The 17,730-nt window shown below is 46.0% G+C and overlaps 1 protein-coding gene across 2 annotated transcripts in view; it reads right to left on the bottom strand.

Annotated features, from left to right (window-relative positions):
• The window catches only part of rab27b (RAB27B, member RAS oncogene family), a 122,122-nt gene that overhangs the window by 10,126 nt on the left and 94,266 nt on the right, over positions 1 to 17,730 (bottom strand). For both annotated transcript variants that reach the window (XM_078421706.1, XM_078421788.1), the window contains exons 3-4: positions 1,906 to 1,991; positions 380 to 483 (exon numbers count right to left, since the gene is read on the bottom strand). In XM_078421706.1, the coding sequence (XP_078277832.1) occupies positions 380 to 483; positions 1,906 to 1,991 (190 nt within the window). The remainder of the gene's footprint in view (positions 1 to 379; positions 484 to 1,905; positions 1,992 to 17,730) is intronic.

The following is a 17,730-nucleotide window of genomic DNA, read 5'->3' as shown; positions in this document are numbered from 1 at the left end:
ATGGCCAATGTGACCTTGATGGGCCACAGGGCATGTTTCTGTTCAACATCACTAAACTAAACTAAATTACTGTCCTTTGCTTATGTAAATTTTGATGAGTATTAGTCCCTGATTCAATATCAGTTTCCTTGGAGTGACAGGCAATGTGTTTAGTGCTAACTCTACTCCAAAATGTGCAAACAAATTAACTGATGATACTCAAATAAATAAACCTATGAGGTTCCCAAACATAGGGTGATTCCAACTAACATTTGCCCGATGCACTGACACAAATTGAAAGCTTCTCTTCATGCTTGCATTCTCAATGTAGTGAAACGGGAAATTTGAGTTTCGATAAACTCCACCCTTCAAATGGAACTAAATTATCACCATAACTTACTTATCCAGTTTCTCACATTGAGGAAACTCTGCTGACTCGTTAGGTCAAAGACCAATAAAAATCCCATGGCGTCTCTGAAGAAGGCTGTGGTGAGGCTTCGAAATCTACAGGAACAAAGTAAACGCACTTCATTGAAACCATTTTAAAAACACACACCAAAGACAGGTAATCAGTCTCTTTCATCTATTGCTGTGATTTGTCGGTGCGATGTCTCATGCAATAGCTTCTATTTTTCGAGTTAATAATTTAAATTTATACAATATAATATTTTAAGTACCATTTCCCTCTTCCAGTTCCAGTTGAGGCTCTATAAGGCGCTGGTCAGGCCGCATTTGGAATATTGTGAGCAATTTTGGGCACCGTATCTGAGGAAGGATGTGCTGGCTCTGGAGAGGGTCCAGAGGAGGTTTACAAGAATGATCCCAGGAATGAATAGGTTAACCTATGATGAGTGTTTGTCGGCACTGGGCCTGTACTCACTGGAGTTTAGAAGAATGAGGGGGGACCTCATTGAAACATACAGAATAGTGAAAGGCTTGGATAGAGTGGATGTGGAGAGGATGTTTCCATTAGTGGGAGAGTCTAGAACTAGAAGTTGATTGTACTTATGTACAGTATGATGTGCCTGGACTGCACACAAAACAAAGCTATTTACTGTATCTCAGTATACGTGGCAATATGACGCCAATACAAATGTCAAATATCAATACCAAACTCTACCCTATACTTTCATAGATATAACTGATTTTAAGATCTGGATCTGTAAGTTTATACAAGTTCTGCCATTAAGGGGTTAAATTCACTTTGAAATCAGACAATGCTGGTGGAAACTGAAACCAAAGATGCCATCAGGAAGTCTTTGGCAGTTTAGTGTCTCCATTATCGTTTAAGAAAATGGGTATATTTGTTCTCGGATAAATATTTGCCTTTTTCTTTTCATTCGCAGGATATGGAAATCATCAGAAAGGCCAGCAAATTTTCTGTCTCCCTTGTTGCCCCTTGAGTTGTATGACTATCAAGGCAGGCAGTTAAAAGACAACCAGATGTACAGGCCACACCAGTTAAGAATGGCCGACTTCTTCTGCTGAAGTCATTGAAAAATTAGATAATCCATTGGCTTCATACTTACCTGGATATAATTTTAAATTAATTTAATTATTTAAGTTTAGATCCCTCAGCTGCCATGGTCGAATTTCAACTTATTTCAACATTTCAGGCCTAAGACACAATGAACTGCAGATGCTGGCTTAGAAAAAAAGACTGGAATAACTCAGCAGGTCAAGCAGAATCTCTAGCGAACATGGATAGGCAACTGGGACCCATCCTCCAAATGCCACCTATCCATGTTCTCCAGAAATGCTGCTTGACCCATTGAGTTACTCCAGCTCTTGTGACTTTCTCTTGATAATATAACCAGCCATCATATGTCAATAGGTCTGATGGCATCAGGAAGATTGACTGCATGGGAAAATTAAATAATTGTAATAAATATAAGAGTAACGGTGAAAACAGTTCTGAACCATTACCTTTCCTGGCCAGCTGTGTCCCATAGCTGTAGATGGATTCTAAAGGGGTTCCCTGTTTTTCCATTTGAGCTTCCAACATGGTGCACCTAGAATGTAAATAAAATCTTTTAGTGGGTTTGGTAGGATGCCGTAGATGGTTTGCTGCAGGTGGCATTATCCACTGAAGTAAATAATTAAGCACAAAAGTCTGCAGATATTGCATGAAATGATTGCATAATCAATATGATCATGGCCGATCATCCAAAATCAGTACCCTGTTCCTGCTTTCTCCCCATATCCCTTGATTCTGTTAGCCCTAAGAGCTAAATCTAACTCTCTCTTGAAAACATCCAGTGAATTGGCCTCCACTGCCTTCTGTGGCAGAGAATTCCACAGATTCACAACTCTCTGGGTGAAAAAGATTTTCCTCATCACAGTCCTAAATAGCCTCCCCTTTATTCGTAAACTGTGATCCCTGGTTCTGGACTCCCACAACATTGGGAATATTTTTCCAGTAACTCGCCTGTCCAATTCCTTAAGAATTTGATATGTTTCTATAAGATCTCCTCTCATCCTTCTTAATTCCAGTGAATATAAGCCCAGTCGATCCATTCTTTCATCATATGTCAGTCCTCTCCTCCTCTGCAACCCCTCCACCCCCCCGTGTCTGAGTCATGCAAACCTTCTAGGTTTTGGTTTATTGGTGTCACATGTACTGAGGAACAGCGAAAAGCTTTGCATGCGATCCAAACAGTTGAGATATACCATGCATAGATACAGTCAGTTCAAACTCAAGTACAATAGATAGAACAATGGGGAACATTCAGAGTGCAGAATATAGTTCTCAGCGTTGTAGCACATCAGTTCCTTAAACAAAGTCCAATGTCCTCAATGGGGTAGGGGTGAATCAAGTAGGGTCCTGGCTCATGCAAGGTCCATTCAGAAGCCTGATAATGGAGGGGAAGAAGCTGTTCCTGAGTCTGGTGGTCTGTGCTTTCTTAAAGAGATCTGAATAATCGTTTTCCCTTAAACATGCATTTCACACCAATTTATCACAGCAGCTTTGGAATTGAGAGATTTCAATCCACAATAGAAAATAGACAATAGAAAATAGGTGCAGGAGAAGGCCATTCGGCCCTTCGAGCCAGCACCGCCATTCAATGTGATCATGGCTGATCATTCTCAATCAGTACCCCATTCCTGCCTTCTCTCCATACCCCCCTGACTCCGCTATCCTTAAGAGCTCTATCCAAAGATCTCTATTCTCTCAACTCTTTAATGATAAGGAGCACACTTTGCTTTTTTTGAAGGTCAGTGAGATCGACCATTTTGTCTCTCCACTAGTCAGTTTCAGTTTCGTTCAGTTTATTGTCACGTGTACCGAGGTATAGTGTAAAGCTTTTGTTGCGCGCTAACCAGCCAGCGGAAAGTCAATAATGGAGATCCGTGAACTATCAAATAAAGAGCTGTTTAGGACTGGTCTGACAGTAGCTCAGAGAACACAAGTTATGCAATGTAGACACAAAATGCAGGAGTTACTCTGCGGGACAGGCAGCATCTCTGGAGAGAAGGAATGGGTGACGTTTCGGGTCAAGACCCTTCTTCAGACTGAAGTTACTCCAGCATTTTGTGTCTATGTTCGATTTAAACCAGCATCTGCAGTTCTTTCCTACATAGAGGGAGCCAGCGCTGCCCTGGCAGCTGCGGCTTGCCTGCAGTCCATTTGTCTTCTGTGTTTTTTGTTGTTTTTGTCTGAATTGTAGTTTAAATATGGTGTAGTGTTTGTGGTTGTATGTTATGTGGGGAGGGGGGGGGGGGGGTGGGAACTGTAAAAGTGTCTCTCCCGAACGGAGACCCGACCTTTGTTTCTGTGTCGTGTCTCCGTTCCCGCTGCGGCCTACCACCGGCCATGCACCTGGGCTCCACCTGGGACCACCTGGGCTCTGGTTCGCAGAGCCCGCGGCCCGGACTCACCACCTGCGGCGCTGGCTGCCTTCGGATGCTGCGGGAGCGGCTGCGACTCGTCTCCGGAGGCTCCGGCGCGTGCCGCCTGGACGTCGGAAGCTCGCAGGCCCCTGGGTGGGTGCCGACATCGGGACCTCCGGCAGCGGCAGCGTCTTCGCCCGCCCCGAATCGCGGGGCTTGGGTCGGCCCGCCGCGGACCTTACACTGTCCAGCGCGGCCTGAAATAGGCCGCGGGATTTTCTCCGCCCGGTGGGGGCTTCAATGTCGGGAGCCCCGACCGCCCCGACGTGGCAACTCCAACAGCCTGACCGCGGGAGAAGACGGCAGGGGAAGAGAAAAAGACATTCTGGCCTTCCATCACAGTGAGGAGGTGACTGGAGGAGACTCACTGTGATGGATGTTTCTTTTGTTTGGTGTTGCTTTATGATTGTATGTGTTATTGCATTTTTATTGATTATTCTTATTGGTCTTATTGTTGAACTGCGGGTAATTTTTCATTTCACTACACATTTATGTGTATGTGACAAATAAATAAATGACTATTGATATGCAAGGGCAGAGCAAGCTGAATGATCACTCGGCCTGGTGCAACTTGTTAACAACCGGCCCACAGATGCTTTATGTGGCCGGTACTGACCTCATTTTAGACACAATGAACTGCAGATGGTGGTTTACAAAGAAAGGCACTAAGTGCCAGACCAACTCAGCATGTCAAGCAGCACCTCTGGAGAACATGGAAAGGCAATGTTTCAGGTCGGGACTCTTCTTCAGACTGATTGTCGTGGGGGGAAAAAAGCTAGAAGAGGTGGCAGCAGGACAAGGAATGGCAAATAACAGGTGAGTGCAGGTGAGAGCATGCTCAATAGTATTTGCACCTGTCTTTAAACAAAGCACCCTTGCCACTCATGTTGCCTCCTGGGGTGATATCCCTTCCCTTGTTTGAGGGGCGTCCCCACCGGACTCTCCCCTCAATATCCAGCAGTGGAAAGACCCTAAACTGTGGGCCCCATAGAGTATTTTCTTTGCCAGCACCAAACCTCAATGCATCCCTCAGCACATACTCCTGCAGCCTGAAACGGGCTAGTTGGCCACATTCCATGTCGGACATCTCACTGTGCTGGAAAACCAACAGGTTTTGGGCAAACCAAAGAGAGTCTTTCACCAAGTTGATGGTCTTCCAGCTGCACTTGTTGTCCATATACATGTGTCTCCTTGGGAATATCCTGCAAATCAGAGTAGTCTTTTAAGGAGCTGTTCAGGATGAACCATGACAAGCCTCCTTTCATCCTGCTCCAGATCCTCTTTGCAACTCCACATTCTGCATTGAGATAATTATCTCCTCTCCGTAACGAAACGTATAAGATTATTAAGGGGTTGGACACGTTAGAGGCAGGAAACATGTTCCCAATGTTGGGGGAGTCCAGAACAAGAGGCCACAGTTTAAGAATAAGCAGTAGGCTATTTAGAATGGAGATGAGGAAAAACCTTTTCAGTCAGAGAGTTGTGAATCTGTGGAATTCTCTGCCTTAGAAGGCAGTGGAGGCCAATTTTCTGAATGCATTCAAGAGAGAGCTAGATAGAGCTCTTAAGGATAGCGGAGTCAGGGGTAATGGGGAGAAGGCAGGAACGGGTACTGATTGAGAATGATCAGCCATGATTACATTGAATGGCGGTGCTGGCTCGAAGGGCCGAATGGCCTACTCCTGCACCTATTGTCTATTGTCTATTGTCTATTGTCTATTGTCCGTAGTAGCTGCCTGCATTGATAGTAAGACTGCAACGGTGCAGGAAGGATCTGACTGATAGGGCCCCTCTCAAACGAGGTCTTGGTGCTTGTCAAGGAGTTCAGACTTTTCGGCATTAATGCCAGAGAAACTGGACAGTCTGCTCAGGGAACCAGCCCACAGGGTCCATCGAGTCATTGTTCTGTGGTGACTATGGGATATTCAATGTTGACCACTGCCCGATAGACTTGTGGTCTTGAACATTACTTCCTGAAGCCTGTTTTACTTAGGTAATATTATGGTGAAATTTGTCACAAGTTAACTCTTGGTCCACCAGGTTTAGACTGAATCATCTACACCATGTCACTTACTCTCATTGAAGATGGCCTCGGGCGGAAGCTGATCACAGGTGCAGTATTCGTAGACTTGTCCGCAGCACATGACACTGTAAACCGCCGTACCATGAAAGCCAAACTGCAACAAACACTACAGGACTCCCATCTTGTCCAGTTCATCATGAGAATGATGGAGAACCGCCGCTTCTTCGTAGGCCTGAATGGTCAGAACAGCCGTTGGAGACGCCAAAAGAATGGTCTACCACAGGGCAGTGTCCTTGCCCCAACGATATACACCAATGACCAACTCATCACCCCAAAAACGAGGTTGTTTCTGCATGCCGATGACTTATGCAGCGCAACGCAATCCTCAGACTTCAGCCAGATTGAGACCGTACTAGTGGCTGCTCTGCAGAATATGACAACACACTACCAACAGAATTCCCTGCGTCCAAACCAAACAAAAACTCAAAGCGCAGCTTTCCGCCTCCGGGAACGGGATGCGAAAAGTCAACTGCAATGGAATGATGTCCTGTTGGAACACTGCAAAGCCCAGAATTACCTAGGTGTGATCCTCGATCGCACGTTATCATATCGCCAACATGTTGAGAAAACCAAGGCAAAGGTCAACACCCGGAACAATGTCATCGCGAAACTGGCAAACAGCTCATTTGGAAGTGACCCAAGAACAATCCGCACTGCAGCCCCGGCGCTCTGTTTCTCAGAGGCAGAATATGGAAGCCCCGTCTGGAGCCGCTCTAAACATGCAGGCAAGGTGGACTCTGCATTGAACACTGCCAGCAGGAAAATCACAGGATGCCTGAAGCCGACAAAAGTTGAACATTTGTATGAGCTGGCTGGCATCGACGAACCTTCTCGAAGACGTGTTCGGGCAGCTGCAGTAGAACTCTTCAATGCGGACACCGACACCCCTTGCACAATCACCAACATGCCAAGAAACGCTTGAAGAGTCGGAACAGCTTCATGGAACTAGAGCCAACCGTGCCAGGTACCAAAACCAAACAACAGATGGCACCAGGACACCACCTGCCTCATACTACCTGGAAAGCCCTAAACTGCCTCCGCACTGGAGTGGGACGTTGCGGACTCAACCTGAAGAAGTGGATCTTCTCGGACTCTGACAAATGCAACTGCGGAGAGGCACAGACAATGGCCCACCTCCTGACTTGCGGCAGAGAGGCATGCACTGCGGACGATCTCCGCAGAGGCACAGATGTGGCACTGGCTGTGGCAAAGCGATGGCAGAATGTCACCTGACACACGAGTGGAAAAAAAATCACTCTCAGGGGAGGTTTTTTTTAAACAAAGCAGGAAAATATCTCACTTCACATCATAATTTTAACATAACTGCACTGAAATATCCAGCAATATGTCTTTGAAGGATTGATGCTGGCCATGATTTGTATTGCAAATTAATGAGAAATGGAAGGAAGTTCTCCCATTACCATTTCTTGTGGATAATTAGGCAAATCGTTTGCGAGTTATATAATGCATGCTCCATACATGGATAAACAAAAGAGCTTCAGCATCTGACAGAAGTAGACTCAGATGAGAAATATCATCCGAGCGTATCTACCAGAGAGAATCCATTGCAGCACTCAGCAAATTTTTGAACAACATAAGACTTTTACCTTCGTGATCCGATTAGGAAATGAAACACATCTGTTGTTACCAGTGTGCCTACTTTCATTTTTATTAAGAGTAAGGTCCTGATTTACCTTTTCAATACTAACATGGACCACAGGAAACCGAGTCAGTCCACCCCTTTCCTGCTTCATTGATTTTCTGATATTGAAAATCAATATGACGACGCATTTCTTTCATAAGGTTGGTACTGTGGTAAATAATGTTCGATTCATTACAGTTGTGGAAATGGGAATGGTGTGTAGACTTTGTGTGACTATATAAAAAACGGTATAATGAATTGACAGCGTGTTTCACTGCTGTTGAAGCTTTTAATCATATGTACCAATAGACCTTTCATTAGGAAAGTATCAGTTTTTCCACAGTTGTTACGATCAACATCAGGAACAGTCTCCCCGCCCAAACCTGCAGCTCGCACTACATTATCTGTACCTTGTGGAAAGAACACCACAGAAAATGTTAACACCCTGGCAGAATTTTTAATTGCAATATCCTATGATATCAGGATTTGGTTAAAACAAGTTGATGATGGTGCTCAGAGATTCAAACACTCTGAACCCTTTTAAAGTTCTACTCTGCTTCGTGTACAGCAGTGTGGGCATATTTTATATACAACGCGCTGTCACGTGCATTTGGGGGCTCACGTTGTCGACCTCCCCGTGGTGAGCCCTGTCAACTGGCCTCACTCAGTCAGGCGAACGACAACAAACAGAGACAGCAGAAGCAGAAGCAGCTTCATAACGTCTGCTGCCTCAAACGCAAGAAGAAGAGGATGTGCATTTGGTTCTGTATTTAATGACAGTTACTTCCCAGCTGTTATCAGGCAACTGAACCATCCTACCAATAACTAGAGAGGAGTCCTGAGCTACCATCTATCTCATTGGAGACCCTCAGGCTACCTTTGATCGGACTTTACTGGACTTTATCTTGCACGAAACATTATTCACATTATTCCCTTTATCATGTATCTGTACACTGTGGATGGCTTGATTCTAATCGCATATTGTCTTTCCGCTGACTGGTTAGCACGCAACAAAAGCCTTTCACCGTATCTTGGTACAAGTGATAATAAACTAAACTAAACTAATGGAGCATTGCAATGACTTTATAGAGGTATATAAAATCCTGAGGGACAAAATCAAAGTGAATAGCCACAACCTTTTTCCTTGGGTAGGGGAATCTAAAACCAAAAGGTATAGGGTTATGGTGAGATGGAAAGGTTTTGACAAGGTCGTTTACCAAGACTCCATGATATGCTGGTTAGATCACGCAGAATCTAGGGTGAACTAGCCGACTAGCTTCAAAATTAGCTTGGTGGAAGGATTCAAAGCATTGGTTTTCTGATTGAAGGCCGGCTACCAGTGATGTACTGCAGGCATCTCTGCTAGGTGAACTATTGTTTGTCATCTATATTAACAATTTGAATGACAGCATAGTTAACATATTTAATAAACATTGGGCATAACATTGAAATTTGTGATCATGTTAGCATATGATGAGCGTTTGACAGCACTGGGCCTCTACTCGCTGGAGTTTAGAAGGTTGAGAGGGGACCTCATTGAAACTTACAGAATAATGAAAGGCATAGATGGAGTGCATGTGGAAAGGAGGTTTCCACTGGTAGAAAGGTCAAGGACCAGAGGTCATAGCCTCAGAATTAAAGGGCACTCTTTTAGAAACGAGGTGAGGAGAAACTTCTCTAGTCAGAGGGTAGTTAAACTGTGGAACATTGCCACAGAGGGCTGTGGAGGCCAAGTCAGTGGATATTTTAAAGTTAGAGATAGACAAATTCTTGATTAGAATGGATGTCGAGGGTTATGGGGAGAAGGCAGGAAAATGGGATTAGGAGGCAGAGATCAGCCGTGAGTAGGCCCGATGGGCCGAATGGCCTAATTCTACTCCTATAACTGGTGAATGTAAGAAAGACTATCAAAATTTACAAAAGGGTTTGGATCAACTAGAGATGTGGGCCAAGTAATGGCAGGTGGAATTTAACTAAGAGAAGTGTGCAGTGATGCATTTTGGTAAGTCAAACCTGGGCAGAAATTACAGTAAGTTGAAGGAGCCTATAGAATGTTGTATAGCAGAGAGACCAGAGGTACACAATTCCTTGAAAGTGGCGACACAGGTAAACAGGTTGAAGAAGGTATTTGCCTTCGTCAGAACTTGCCTTCGTCAGAAAAGGTGTCAGATTAGATAAAGAACTAATATGTATCCAAGGCAAAGGAACTAGTTATAGACTTCAGGACACACGGTGGAGCACATGCCTCAATGGACCATAGTGGAAATGGTTGAGAGCCTCAAGATTTTTAGCATCAATATTACTAACGACCTGTTGTGGACCAATCACACTGATGGCAGGAAAGTGCATTCACACCTCTACTTCTTCAGAAAACCGAGGAAAATCGGCAAGTACTGAAGAAATAACTAAGAAGGTTAATGAGGGCAAAGTGGTAGATGTTGTCTATATGGAGTTCAGAAGGTGAAGGTTCCGCATGGTAGGCTACTCTGGAAGGTTAGATCGCATGGGATCCAGGGAGAGCTAGCGGAATGGATAAAGAATTGGCTTCATGGAAGGAAGCAGAGTAATTGTGGAAGGTTATTTTTTCGGACTGGAGGCATATGATTAGTGGTGTGCCTCAGGGATTGGTGCAGGGCCCTTTCTAGTTTGTGGTTTATATCAATAACTAATGAGAATGTACAATGCCCCAATTAGTAAGCTTGCAGATCACACAAAAGTGGGTAGCATCGTAGATAGCGAAGATGGATATCAAAAACTGCAGCATGATCTAGATATGCATAGCAGGTGGGCTGAGGAATGGTTAAAGGAGTAATACAGATATGTGCGGGGGTGTTGCATTGTGGGAATTTTAACCAGGGCACGACCTTCACACTGAATGGCAGGGCTCTGAGGAGTTTTGTAGAGCAGAGGGACCGAGGAGTTAAGGTATTCAGGATCAGTTCCTGTGGATTGGAGGGTAGCTAATGTTGTCCCACTTTTCAAGAAAGGAGCGAGCGAGAAATTGGGGAATTATAGATAGACCAGTTAGCCTGACATCAGTGGTGGGGAAGATGCTGGAGTCAATTATTAAAGAGGTAATAATGGTGCATTTGGATAGCAGTAAAAAGATTGGTCCAAGTCAGCATGGATTTATGAAGGGGAAACCCTGCTTGACTAATCTTCTGGAATTTTTTGAGGATGTGACAAGTAAAATGGATGAAGGGGAGCCAGTGGATGTAGTGTATCTAGACTTTCAGAAAGCCTTTGATAAGGTCCCACACGGGAGATTGCTGAGCAAAATTAGAGCACATGGTATTGGGGGTAGGGTATTGACATGGATAGAGAATTGGTTGGCAGACAGGAAGCAAATAGTAGGAGTCCTTTTCAGACTGGCTGGCAGTGGCGAGTGGAGTGTCGCAAGGCTCGGTGCTGGGATCGCAACTGTTTACCAAATATATTAATGATTTGGATGAAGGAAATAGAAGTAACACTAGCATGTTTACAGATGACACAAAGCTGGGTGGCGGTGTGGACTGCGAAGAGGATGTTAGGAGGTTGCAGGGTGACCTGGACAGGTTGAGTGAGTGGGCAGATGCATGGCAGATGCAGTATAATGTAGGTAAATGTGAGGTTATCCACTTTGGCAGTAAAAACAAGGAGGCAGATTATTATCTCAATGATGTCTGGTTAGGTAAGGGGGAAGTGCAGCGAGACCTGGGTGTCCTTGAACACCAGTCACTGAAAGTTGGTGTGCAGGTACAGCAGGCAGTGAAGAAAGCTAATGGCATGTTGGCCTTCATAACGAGAGGATTTCAGTATAGGAGTAAAGAGGTTCTTCTGCAGTTGTATAGGGCCCTGGTAAGACCACATCTGGTCTATTGTGTACAGTTTTGGTCTCCTAATTTGAGGAAGGACATCCTTGTAATTGAGGCAGTGCAGCGTAAGTTCACGAGATTGATCCCTGGGATGGCGGGACTGTCATATGAGGAAAGACTAGGCTTGTATTCACTGGAGTTTAGAAGGTTGAGAGGGGATCTTATCGAGACATATGCAATTATAAAAGGACTGGACAAGCTAGATGCAGAAAAAATGTTCCCAATGATGGGGGAGTCCAAAACCAGGGGCCACAGTCTTAGAATAAAGGGGAGGCCATTTAAAACTGAGGTGAGAAGGAGCTTTTTTGACCCAAAGAGTTGTGAATTTGTGGAATTCTCTGCCACAGAGGGCAGTGGAGGCCAAATCACTGGATGAATTTAAGAGAGAGTTAGATAGAGCTCTGGGGGCTAGTGGAATCAAGGGATATGGGGAGAAGTTGGGTACAGGTTACTGATTGTGGATGATCAGCCATGATCACAGTGAATGGCCTCCTCCTGCACCTATTTTCTATGTTTCTATGTTTCTATGTAGAAAGTTCCTTGAAAGTGACGGCACAGGTGTATAAGGCGGTCAAGAAGGCTTTTGGCACATTGGCCTTCATCAGTCAGGGTACTGAGCACAGAAGTAAGGATGCAATGATAAAGCTGTACAAGGCTAACAGTTGGCCACAGTTGGAGTATCGTGTTCTGTTTTGGTACGATCATAACATTCATAAGACATTTGGACAACTACATGATAGGAGCGATTTAGAACAATATGGGCCAAACACAGGCAAACTGGGCTGGTGTAGTTGGGCCATCTTGATAAGCAGGGACATGTTGGGATGAAGGGCCTGTTTCCATCATGTATGACTCTATGATTCCAATAACTCTTACGAACTTCTACAGATGAGTCATAGAAAGCATACTGTTGGGTTGTATCACAGCTTGGTTTAGGACCAGTTCTGCCCAAGACCACAAGAAATTGCAGAGAACTGGGTGGATGTAGACCACAAGACAGACCAGACCCCACCATTAACTCCATCTACATTTCACACTGCCTCAGGAAAGCAGCCAACATAATCGAAGACTATTCCCACCCTGGCCATTTGATCTTCTCCCCACTCCCATCAGGCAGACGATGCAGAAACTTGAAAGCACGCCCCACCAAACTCAGGGACAGCTTCTTATCCTGGGTTATCAGGCTCTGAACAGTTCTTCCCATCTGATTGCAACATTGCATTTTCTCTCTGGAACTGTTGTGCTACAATGCGGAGAACTGTATTCTGCACTCTATCTTACACTTTGCTCACCCAACTGTACTTGAATTCGGCTTGATTATCTTTGTGCACAGTATTATCTGATTTGATAGCATGCAAAACAAAACGCACTGTATACACGTGACAATAATAAACCTAAATCCTAAAATTAAGTAAAGGATATGGGAAATCATGTTACAATTGTACAAGATGTTTGTGAAATCACATTTGGAGTATTGTGTGAAGTTCTTGTCACCCTGCCACAGTAAGGATATCATTAAACTATAAAGGTTGCACAAAGGATTCAATTTTAATGAAACCTGGATAGGCAGGGACCCTTTTTCCTGGAGGACAGGAAGCGGGGGGGGGGGGGGGGGGGGGGTGGTGACCTTATAGAGATACACATATTCATGAGAGATAGTGAATGATCCATGAATGATTACAGTCATTTTCCCAGAACTTGACTAATGGAGTCCAGAACTTGATGGCATAGGTTTAAGGTAGGAAGGGGAAGATTTAAAAGAGACCCGAGGCGCAATGTCTTCAAACAGAGGGTGGTGCGTACATGGGATGAGCTACCAGGGGACACTAAAAGGGCAGGTATAATGGAAATGTTAAAAAATTATTTAGATAGGTACGTGGATACGCAAGAGTTAGAGGGATTTGTGTCAAATGCAGGCAAATGGGATTAGCTCAGTTATAGGTCCTGATTGGCATGGATGAGTTGGGCTAAATGCACTGTATGCACCTGTGTCAGGATTCCAGACTGAAGATAAATTTCATGCTGGTGCAAAAGAGCAAGAGATAGGGTGCGCTAATGTGACCGGATTATGAACAAATAGGAATTTAAGCACAGAGTTAGTTTTAAGTGGGGTACCCACTGGTAGTTTGAGTGCTTAGAACAGTTGCTTCAGAAGGCAACAGTCTTCGTGAGCAGGTAGGTATAACAGAAAAATAAGATAGATCTCGGGTTGGTTTGGTCCAAGTTGCGAGGTGCTAGAGAAGGGGACGGTAGTTCAAAGAACCAAATGGTGGTTGAACGATTCAGCATTGGATGGTGGGGAGGTGCAATGCTTGTAAGGATTAAACTCGAGCGCTACAGGAGCACTATTAAACAGAAATCTACTCACCGATATACCGATAGAGATCATCAAAGGAGCGCACCGCGGCAGCAGCAGTGGGAACGCAGGTCAGTAGGAAAGTCGGAAAAAACACCGAGGGAAGCGAGGGGGGATTCGGAACAGGCTGAGAACCCAAGCCTTACGTCCACCTCTGCCCAGCATACTTCTGGCCAACGTCCAGTCCCTGGAGAACAAGCTGGATGACCTGAGGGCAAGGATCAGATTCCAGAGGGACATAAAGAACTGTAACATCCTTTGTCTGACTGAAACATGGCTGACCCCGCTGGTGCCTGACCAGGTGATCTGCCCATCCGAGTCCTTCACTGTTTTCCGGGCGGACAGAACGGAAGAATCCGGGAAATCCAAGGGCGGAGGAGTCTGCTTCTTGACCAATAATAACTGGTGTAATCCCGGGAATATTAAGACACTTTCTCGTTCCTGCTCGCCGGACCTGGAACATCTAACTATCCTATGCCGACCATTCTACCTACCCCGGGAGTTCAGCTCGGTGATCATCACAGCCGTCTATATCCCACCGCATGCGGACACCGACGTGGCACTGTCCACCCTACACGATGTGTTGTGTCAACACCAAAACAAGAACCCTGATGCGGCTGTGCTGGTGGCTGGAGACTTCAATAGGGGAAATCTCAAAAAGGTCATGCCCAACTTCTACCAACACATCACGTGTGTCACCAGGGGGGAAAGAACTTTGGACCACTGCTACACGCCGTTCAGGAAAGGCTACAAGGCCGTTTCTCTCCCTCCTTTTGGGAAATCTGACCACGCTGCCATTTTCCTGCTGCCGGAGTACAAACAACGGATAGTACGGGAAGCGACAGTGACGAGGGACGTAAAGCGGTGGGCTGACCATTCAGAGGCCATGCTGCAGGATGCACTGAGCGAAGTCGACTGGAACATGTTCCAAGAAAGTTCCAGAGACGTAAATGAGTTTGCGGAAGCGGTTACGGACTTCATTGCCACAATAGCCGATACCATCATCCCCACGGTAAGGGTCAGTATCTTCCCTAACCAAAAACCCTGGGTGGACAGGCCTATTCGCGTGGCCTTGAATGCTCGCACCGCTGCTTACAACTCCGGCCTGGCATCCGGCAACATGGACGACTACAAGGGAGAGTCCTACCGACTGCGAAGGGCAGTGAAGGATGCAAAAAAGAGGTACCGGGACAAGATGGAGTCACAGATGGAGCAGCAGGACACCAGGCGCCTTTGGCAGGGGCTACGGACTATAACTAGCTACAGGTCCAGCACCCCCTCAACCGGAAGTGCCGGCTCCTCCTTAGCTGATGACCTGAACTCTTTTTACGCACGGTTTGAGACGGGTAACACCACCAGCTCGCCGTCTAAAAACAGCACCGAAGGGGCGCTGGCTAGCGAGGCTGGAGGGGGATCCACCGCCGGGGATGTGCACACATTCTCGGTGTCCGAGCATGAGGTGAGGTGGGCTCTGACGCGTGTGAACACGAGGAAAGCTGGAGGCCCAGATGGTATATCTGGGCGAGTACTAAAGTCTTGTGCTACTCAGCTTGCTCCAGTGCTCACCACAATATTCAACCTCTCCTTGGCAAAGTCCGTGGTCCCTGCATGCTTCAAAAGATCCATCATTGTACCGGTGCCAAAGAATGCCTCTCCAGCGTGTTTAAATGACTACCGACCGGTGGCCCTCACCTCGGTTGTCATGAAATGCTTGGAGAGGCTAGTCAAGAAGCACATCTGCGCCCTCCTTCCTCGCAACATGGACCCACTACAGTTCGCATACCGTCCGAACAGGTCCACGGATGATGCGGTCTCCCAGGTTCTACACACCGCTCTCTCTCATCTGGACAGCCAGGGGGGCTATGTGAGGATGCTGTTCATTGACTTTAGTTCAGCATTCAACACAATAGTCCCCAGCAGACTGGTTGAGAAGCTGCTGGAACTGGGGCTTAGCACCCCTCTGTGTGCCTGGGTCCTGGACTTTCTCACTGCCAGGCCCCAAGTGGTCAGGATGGGAGAACACACATCTAGCTCCCTCACCCTGAACATAGGATCCCCCCAGGGCTGCGTCCTTAGCCCCCTACTGTACTCCCTGTACACACATGACTGTAGGGCCAGGTTCAGCTCAAACTCCATCATCAAGTTTGCTGATGACACTGTGGTGGTGGGCCGGATCTCCAACAACGATGAGAAGGCCTACCGGGAGGAGGTGGCTGATCTGGCACTCTGGTGTCAGGACAATAGCCTCCTCTTGAATGTCACTAAAACAAAGGAGCTGATTGTGGACTTCAGAAGGGCTAAACATCCAAGGACGTACACGCCACTCGAGATAAATGGGTCTATTGTGGATAGGGTGAGCAGTTTCAAATACTTGGGAGTCCGCATCGCAGAGGATCTGACGTGGGCAACGCACATTGCCGCACTGGTGGGTAAGGCTAAGCAGCGCCTTTACCACCTTAGACAACTGAGGAAATTCAGAGTGTCGCTGAGGATCCTTCATTGCTTCTACTCTGGGGCTGTAGAGAGCATCCTGTCCGGCAACATTACAGTCTGGTTTGGGAACAGCTCTGCCCAGGACAGGATGGCCCTGCAGAGAGTAGTGCATTCGGCAGAACGCACCATGGGAACTACACTCGTCCCCCTGCAGGACCTATACATCAGGAGGTGCAGATCCAGAGCAAGCAAGATCATGAGGGACCCCTGCCACCCCAGTAACGGACTGTTCCAGATGCTACAGTCAGGCAAACGCCTCCGCTGTCACGCTGTGAAAACGGAGAGGATGAGACGGAGCTTCTTCCCACAGGCCATCAGGACTGTCAACTTTGATAACCCCAGAGACTAAATTTTTGTCGACACTTTTTGTGCTATGTTTAGTAACTTATTAACTTTATTTATATGCTGTAACTGTAATTCTTTTTGTGCACAACCCGCAGGCATTGCCACTTTCATTTCACTGCACATCGAGTATGTGTATGTGACAAATAAATTTGACTTGACTTGGATAAAGGGTGAATGGTGAGTGTTGCTAATTTGCCAGTACTTGGTTGAACCTGAAAAAATGAAAGAAAGACGACTTGTAAAAAGCCTTTGACAAGATCCCACACAAGAGATTAGTGGGCAACAGTAGAGCACATGGTATTGGGGGTAGGGTTTAGACATGGATAGAGAACTGGTTGGCAGACAGGAAGCAAAGAGTAGGAATTAACGGATCCTTTTCAGAATGGCAGGCAATGACTAGTGGGGTGCTGCAAGGCTCAATGCTAGGACCCCAGTTATTATTACAATATATATTTACGATTTAGACGAAGGAATTAAATGTGACATCTCCAAGTTTGTGGATGGCAAAGTTGTGTGGCAGTGTGAGCTGCGAGGAGGAGGCTATGAGGCTGCAGGGTGACTTGGATAGGTTGGGTGAGTGGGTAGATGCATGGCAGATGCAGTATAATGTGGATAAATGTGAGGTTATCCACTTTGGTCGCAAGAACAGGAAGGCAGATTATTATCTGAATGGTGTCAGATTAGGAAAAGGGGAGGTGCAATGAGACCTGGGTGTTGGGTGTCCTTGTACATCAGTCACTGAAAGTAAGCATGCAGGTACAGCAGGCAATGAAGAAATCAAATGGCATGTTGGCCTTCATAGCTAGAGGATTTGAGTATGGGAGCAATGAGGTCCTACTGCATTTGTACAGGGCCCTGGTGAGACCACACCTGGAGTATTGTGTGCAGTTTTGGTCTCCTAATTTGAGGAAGGACATTCTTTCTATTGAGGGAGTAGAGCGTAGGTTCACCTGGTTAATTCCAGGGATGGTGGGATTGACATATGACAAAATAATGGATTGACTGGGCTTATATTGACTGGAATTTAGAAGGATGAGAGGGGATCTTATGGCAACATAAAATTCTTAAGGGATTGGACAAGTTAGAT

This window comes from Rhinoraja longicauda, chromosome 1 (genome assembly GCF_053455715.1).
Source record: "Rhinoraja longicauda isolate Sanriku21f chromosome 1, sRhiLon1.1, whole genome shotgun sequence".
NCBI lineage: Eukaryota > Metazoa > Chordata > Chondrichthyes > Rajiformes > Arhynchobatidae > Rhinoraja > Rhinoraja longicauda.
The sequence above is the reverse complement of the archived record's forward strand: the minus strand, read 5'-3'. Positions and strand labels throughout refer to the sequence as shown.